This window comes from Pan paniscus, chromosome 1 (genome assembly GCF_029289425.2).
Source record: "Pan paniscus chromosome 1, NHGRI_mPanPan1-v2.0_pri, whole genome shotgun sequence".
Lineage (NCBI taxonomy): Eukaryota > Metazoa > Chordata > Mammalia > Primates > Hominidae > Pan > Pan paniscus.
Window position 1 is genome coordinate 622,451 of NC_073249.2, and position 8,033 is coordinate 630,483.

Genomic DNA, 8,033 nt, shown 5'->3' on the forward strand with positions numbered 1-8,033 from the left:
CAAAAATCAATTGACTATAAATGTGTGGGTTTATTTCTCAGCTCTAAATCCTGTTCCACTGGTCAATGTGCCTTTTGTAATGCGTGTACCATGCTGTTTTGAGTGTCGTAGCTTTGTAATATATTTAGAAAAAAAGTAGTGTGATGCTCCCCTTTTGTTCTTACTGTTCATATAAATCATTTTTTTTCTCCAGTTCTGTGAAAAACGACATTGAAATTTGACAGGAATGTCATTAAATGTGTAGACCCCTTTGGGTAACATGAAAAATTTAACATATTAATTCTTCCAATCCATGAATATGGGATAGTTTTCATTTATTGGTGTCTTCTTTAATTTCCTACATCAATGTTTTATGCTTTTCAGTGTAGATATTTAACCCTTTTGGTTAAATTTATCCCAAAGTTTTTGTTTGTTTGATTTGACACTATTATAAATAAAATTGTTTTTAAATTTCTTTTTCAGGTATTTTGTTGTTAGTGCATAAAGAAATTATTGATGTATGTTGATTTTGATTTCTGCAACTTTATGTGAAGTCTTTCAATTGTTCTAACAGAGCTTTTGTGGAGATTTTAAGTTTTACATGTTTAGGATCATATTGTCAAGAGGAAAGCAGAATCTGTAAATCTGAAGGCACTTGATTCTTCACAAGCTGGACACAGGCAATTGGAAAATGATACACCTGCAACTAGGTCTGTAATTATAATCCAATTGGTTTGACAAAGTCTCACATCCCTGCATACCCCAAACACTTCCTCTCCCTAAGTCCCTCCTGGTGGTAAGGTACACATCGTTCCACTCAGATCATGCAGTTCACCATCCTCACTCACGTGGTCTGCCTTCCACCAGGTTTGCACTTCTCCAATCTATTGTCACCAAAGTAATATTTCTGAAATGCAAGACTGATCATTTTCTACTGTTTGTAGACATCTGGGTCACAGAAAGCAAGGAATTATTCCACAAAACAAAACAGGAAACAAGGCACGATTAGAATATTTGCCACTCCTGCTTGGTCAATTGTCTGACCTTTGCTCTTGCTGTGCCTTTTCCCTGGCATCATCACATCCCTGACAAAGTCCCTCCCCCTTCCCCAGCCATGTGTAGTTATCTGAGGGGAACAGCTAGGCACCTTTAACACTGAGCTCCTGGGGCTGCACTCAGCATCTTCTGCTTGATTGAATGTGCACAGCACAGGAAGAAGCGAGGTGCCAGAATGAGCTATACCCTTTCCACATGTGCATCAAAGCATTTCATACACTTTATAGCACCTATTAGCACACAGAATTACTAGTTCAAATTTCTTGGGGAAAGGAGTATGTAGTATTCACCTTTGAATTTTATTTAGTGAATATTTTAGATTTAATATAGCATAACAAATATTTACTGGATAAATGAACAATTGAATATTTGATACTCTACCTCTTCTTATTTGTCTAATAAATTACATACTTCAAAACTCAGCTCAGATGTCACTTTGTGCTGGAAATCTTCTCTAAAGCTTCTTTTCACCCCAGGCTAATATGTTTTCCACAGTCTCTTAACGGAATTCAGGATTCAAAACCTAGCACTTGATGAAGACTGTTAACCTCAATAACAGACCTTAATCTTTCAGGAACCAACCATGTGGGCCAAGACAGCCTCCAATAAGGGTGGACAAATGGCTGGATTGTCTCAGCAGTGAATAACTACATTGCAATCAGCAAGTTTTCTAAGATATTATATCATGTGTACTGCTCAAAAAAGGTGGGAGGGAGGGGACATATTTTAATTATTTATTTAAAATTAATTTCAATTATACAGAAAATTAGCATAAATAAAAGTAGTACAAAGAACATCTATATGAACCCTTTTTCTTCCTCATTTCTCCCTCTCTCTCAATTTTATGCCTTATAACCTTTATCCTCTAAGTAGTATCATTATGTATTCCCAGAATATGAAAATCTCCTATAGAATTAGAAAGTAGTTATGAACTTCAGTAACTGTAACATCAATATAATATGACTGAATAATGCATTTTGAAGTGAGACGGAGTGTAAATTGAAAAGCTTTCTAGTACAGGAAAGCGATTTCTAAAAGAGGTGTGAAAATGAGATCAAACACCATGGCAGTCTTGGAGTCTGGGAAATAACACTGGTATAACATTCTCATATGTGAAGTGCAGAGAGAAGGAAAAGTAAATTACTCTCAAAATGGTCTACTCCATAGCTTTTTGAAAGGCAGGTCCCACTGTTAACATTTTCTTCAGAGCCCCCATGACATCCTTATTCCTAAGACTATAGATTAAAGGGTTCAGCACTGGAGTGAGGATGGTATAGAAGACAAATACCATCATGTCCTTCTCAGGGGTGTGGTAGGAGCTGGGGAGCATGTAGGTGTAGATGGCAGCCCCATAGAAGAGGATGACCACAGTCAGGTGGGAGGAGCAGGTGGCAAAGGCCTTTTTCCGGCCCTCTGCTGAGTTCATCCTGTGGATAGTGAGGAGGATGAGTAAATAGGAGCTTGAAATGATCACCACAGGGATGAGGAGCATGAGGACACAGCACAAGTACATGAAAATCTCATAGAGTGAGATGTCTGAGCAGGAGAGATTCAATACAGCAGGAACTTCACAGAAGAAATGATGAATCTCCCGGGATCCACAGAAGGGGAAGGTCATGGTGATGGGAGTGAATGTGAAGCCATCCACTGAGCCCAGGAACCAGCAGCCTGATGACAGGAAGAGACACACCCTATGGTGCATGAGGACAGGGTAACGGAGAGGATGGCAGATGGCCACGTAGCAGTCATAGGCCATGGTGGCTAGAAGGAAAAATTCCGAACCTGCTAGTGTCACATAGAAGAACATCTGCATCCCACACTCAGGGGCTGAGATCTTATTCACACCCATGACCTGGTCCAGGAACATCTTGGGCACAGTGACAGAAACGTACACCATGTCCATGAGAGACAATTGACTGATGAAAAAGTACATGGGGGTGTGGAGGTGGGCGTCACAGTGTATCAGAAGGATCAGGACAGCATTTCCAGACAACGCCATCAGGAAAACCACAAAGATGACCACACTAAGTAGAGCTGGATGTTTGGATTGTCTGAAGAGTCCCAACAGGATGAAATCCGACCATCCAGTGTGGTTGGCCATCCAGGTGATATTGGCCATTGGATGTTTGGATTGTCTGAAGAGTCCCATCAGGATGAAATCCGACCATCCAGTGTGGCTGGCCATCCAGGTGATGTTGTCCATGAGGTTTCACCTAGGCCACCAAGGAAAGCTTGGGGTTAAAGTAATTTGAGCCTCTGAAACAAATTGTGTGTGTGTGTGTGTGTGTGTGTGTGTTCTAACCAAAGAAAGGCCCATGGGCCTGTAGATTTGGGTGTTATAAATTATCTGCAATTCAAGAAATTTACCAGGAACTAAGAATTCACAACTGTGGATCAAAAGGGTGATTTGTACTGAAGTTGCCACAGTTCTGAGTCATGAGATTTCCTGATGAGAGTGTCTGTTATAAACAAGTCCTGGAAATTGGCAGTGTCACTGCCTTATGCAGACATGAATAGTGAATTATTGAAAACAAAGGAGAATTTTGTCCCCCTGTTTTTAGAGTTGTTTAGAGAAGTCTAAAGTGAATTACATTCTCTGGTTTAAGGATCCATCTGGAATCTTAAAAACTCCCAAAAGTGTATTCCATATAGGAATGATTTAGAACGTGACTAAAATATCACTTGTGGAAAATCCATACCAAACATCTGCACCCTTCTACCCACAGTATTGGACAATGCTGTGAGGCTCTGTGGTTTCGTGGAGCAAAACCCCACACATCCCCATGAGCAAGCCAGGGTCCTCCTACACACCAGACTCCTCAGAAACCAGAGTCACATGGGGTGAGGAGCCCAGGGACCGTGGCTGGACTGCAGGGTGGACCCAGCTTCCCCTCTACCTGCTATTCCTCTGTTTACTGCACATAAAAATAGATGGTAAGAAAAGGTTTGACCTCAGGGTTGATGAAGATTAAATGCAGAAAAAGTAATGAAAGTGCTTAGAATATTATCAGTTACAAATGAATAAATACATACACTGTCAAAGAGTTAATATCTACACAAATTATTCTGCAGACTGTATTACTATAATCATTTTATGATATGAGCTTCATTACTTCAGTTTGCTGATTTTATCATTTAGTCAGACTTGTAAGAATTTGGATTTGATAATTTCTCTAGTGCCAGACAACTTGTATGTATACAGTTTACATTTATTTTATATAAATTTATAGATATGCATTTTTACATATGTGCAGATTTACAAATATAAGAATACATTGTATATGCATATTTACAAATAGAAATGCATATATTAATGTAAGGTATGTCTCTTATTTTCATGTTGAGCAGAGATTTATGCAGAATCCACCTTCTTTGTGACAAGTGCATGCTTCTCCAAGCTCAACTCCTTAAAGCTCCTGTCATTCGCATTAAATCTCAGGGGGGCATAACTGGGATTTAGAAACTCCCTGCTATTTACCAGGCAAGGCTTTTGGTGTTTTTGCAAATATCTGCTTTATTGCCTGCTACAGTGAATTTTTTCATGGAAACTGTGAGGCAGAAAAGAAAATAAAACACTAAGATGTCTCTCACTTCAATTAAATTCCTTCCTCTATCTTGCTACTCACAGCCTGACTCTGTGTTAGCTAGTGCAGGAATCAAAGACAAATTATATTTGATTAAGCTTGAGGAGGTCACAGTCAGTCTATTCAGGAAAAAACATATAAACATGATTTAAAGTACAACTTCAGATTAGAATAGCTATGAGCTACATTAACAAGGCTAATAGAAGCAAAATACATTTAACCTTTCTGAAGAGAATCACTGATAACTCCTACATTTTCTCTTAAGAAGATTAAAACTTTGCAACTTTTCAATTTCTGACATGTTGTTAAATTTTAGTATTTATCAATAGGAAGAAAATATAGGGTCCTTTTTCTGGGAAGACTTTAGCAGTGGTTATCATACAGTCATATTTCAGGAAGAATTTCCAAGTTTCAAATACATTTTGAATTCTTTTAATAATTCTAATTAGACTTATTAATATTTTCAAGTTTTTGAGAATAATAATTAGATGCGGAGACTGGGCAGCTGTTTGCTAAGTGAATGGAGGGAGACCAAGAGGGCAGTGCGGGAGGGGAGGTGGATGCTGCGCAAATCTCTGCTGCACTTTTGTAAATGGGAGTCCCTGTCATTAAGCCATGCTGAACCTGGGACACCAGATCAGTGAGGGAAAACTGTGACTGCAGCATGCAGCACAACTGGACTTTTTCTTTCTTTTATTTTTCTTGATCACATTGCTTGAGTTTCCAAACAGCACAATGCATGTTTAACCCAGGGAATAATTAATAGTGGTGGTAGGGCAATATTGAGCATTTATGTGAAGCTTACAGTATCCTAGGAATTGTTCTAAATGCCAGTTTACCACTTTTAATTTTCCTCAAGAACCTATGAGGTATATAATCTAATTTCACCATTTACAGATTTAAAAGTTCAAGTTCTGGGGTATCTATCTAACATCACACAGCTAACCCCATGGAGTAAGTACATCGGTGCAGGTGCGGGACCCAGAGCATGTCACTTACCTCAGTTCTCTTGGGGACACAGTCCTGCTTCCGTAGACTAAAATTTGGGTTTTAGATAACTCACTATTGGTTTCACCAGGGAAACATAAATATGATTGAAACATTTGTTGCTAGTGTTTTCTAACTCTAAGACCTAATTTCCATTCAAAGAAAAATTAGTTGTTTTTCCTCTGCAAAATTTTCATCCCACTAAAACAAACGTATCATTCAATAACAGAGGAAGAATATATATGATTTTGTCCATAAATAATTTGGAAATGAAAAACCCGTTTACTAATATGTTGCAGTAAATAAGTATTATATAAAATGAGACTCAAAGGAAAAATAAAACAGATTGGCTTTTCTCCATAAAAATAGATGATAGAGGAAAATGAGGAAATACAGTCAAGAACTAACAGAAATGTTTCAAAAGCAGAACAAATCAAGAACCGTGACCACCTTTTGTTCCTGCAATACTGTCTACCTATCTGGTGGAACTCACCATCAGATGATGTCTTGACCCTCATTTGGAGGGGCTCATGGTGTGTGGCTGGCTTAACTGTGCAAAGAAAAACAAAAGTGACATCATCCCTGGCTTCACTGTGTCCATTAGGGGCGTAGATAAAAGTTTTCTGTTAATAAGTCCTCTCTGGGGTTTTGAAGAAGAATGCAAATAAAGGAGCTAAAGAAGCTAATAGGTATCTCTGTTGCCTTTTTCTGATTTTCCTCTCATTTTTTTTTAAGCGACAGAATCTTACTATGTTGCCCAGGCTGGAGTGCAGTAGATTTTTACAGGTGAGATCACAGTGCACGAAGGCCTCGACCTCCTGGCCTCAAGTGAACCCCCTCCACATCACTCTCCTGAATAGCTGGTACTACAGACACACACCACTGTGCCCAGCTGTTTTGTTGTTGTTATTTAATCTTCTTTTATTGTTAAACTGAAAATCTCAACAAATATTAACAATAATCTCAAAGTTAGCCATTACTAATGAATTTTTACCTATGATATATGAGTTAGTTATATATGGCCTTTTGTGTTTTACACAATATTTTCATGTGTATGTGCCTCCTCCTTTAAACTTTAGGAAATTTTTATAAAATATTGCTATTTGTGTTCCAATCTTTCACAAATATAGGCTTTGAAACTCAGAGTTCAGTTGATGTGTCAAAGAGAGTATCGCTGATCAGTAATGAACTCCATACTAAAATTGAGGTTGTCTTTTTCACATCTTCATTGCTATCACTCTTCATTAGCTTGTTATGTTCTTTCTTCTGTTATTCACCTGCAAGCTGTGTTACTTTAGTGATGCATTTAATTTTAAAGTTTGTTTTTATTTTAAATATTGATATGACTAAAAAATCTAAAATCACAGTCTAGTACAAATAAAATTTAAAAATCAACCGTAATGTAATAGTTCAGATAGAAACAAAACTTTAAAATTCATGTCTTGACTTCATACTATGAATATTTATGAAGTGTACACCATGTAACAGACAGTTGGAATAAAATAGGTAACCAGGTGGAAGCAACTCCACCCTCTTGGATCTTGCAGACAAGTATTTCTGAACCGTTTTCTGTGCGTGTGTTCTAGAATGATGTTGATCGTGTTACCATGTCATGGAGGTCTTTTCATGAAAAAGTTTGTCCAGATGGTGTCTGTCTTCTGTTTGTTGGGCCCACGCTTTAGGGCTGGTGCCTCCACTGACTTCTAGGGCTTCAGCCTGCAGAGAGCTTGTCCTGACTCCTGTGCTACCTGGTTTCCTGTAAGGCTATGAGAGGGCAGGCCCTGGTGGAACACTGGAGAGCAGGAGAAAGAAGGAAACTGTGTCTTATTTCCTGCTTCTGGTGATGATCTGTGGCGGCAGCAGCAGCAACTGCAGGCAGCAGGGGTCCTGAGGGAGTTGTGGGCTTACAGTCAGTTTCAGCTGCATTTGTGGGGATGCAGGCATCCAAGTTGCCGCATATCAGCATGGGAAAGTCACACAAGCAGCCCTGGGTGTGCAGTCTCCATCAGCTCAGCACTGAGGAGCATATGAGGCGCCACTGGTGACAACTCCTGGTCCGTGAGTGATAACACTCGGCTCCTTGCTGCATCAGCCTTCCCTCCAGCCCTTTGTGCCACCCTGTAACCACTTTTGTACATTAAATCTATTCTATTTAAAATGGGTTAAGTGTATATATGTGACTAGACATTGATATCCTATCAAATTAATTATACCACAATTAAAATCCAAATAGTGGTTATTTAGGTTGTGTTCAAATTTCTAAGTGATAAATTGTTTGACATTTTTAATAGATTATGTACAAAGGATTCTCTTTTTATTGTATATATTTAAGGTATGCAACATATTTTTATATACATAGTGAAATTATTGCTATTACTACAGTCAAGAAAATAAGCATGTCCATCTTTACTTTGTGTGTATGTGTGT

At 38.6% G+C, this 8,033-nt stretch overlaps 1 protein-coding gene across 1 annotated transcript; it reads right to left on the bottom strand.

Moving 5' to 3' along the window:
• Positions 1-2,191: 2,191 nt before the first annotated feature.
• LOC129392907 (olfactory receptor 2T4) lies at positions 2,192-3,169 on the bottom strand. The gene has a single exon (XM_055104556.2). It carries the CDS (start codon positions 3,152-3,154, stop codon positions 2,192-2,194), a length of 963 nt encoding a protein of 320 aa, XP_054960531.2. The 5' UTR covers positions 3,155-3,169.
• Positions 3,170-8,033: the final 4,864 nt, after the last annotated feature.

Bases quoted from the DNA above. Each gene is read 5' to 3' on its own strand.
- LOC129392907 (XM_055104556.2), bottom strand. From the start codon at position 3,154: ATGGCCAATATCACCTGGATGGCCAACCACACTGGATGGTCGGATTTC.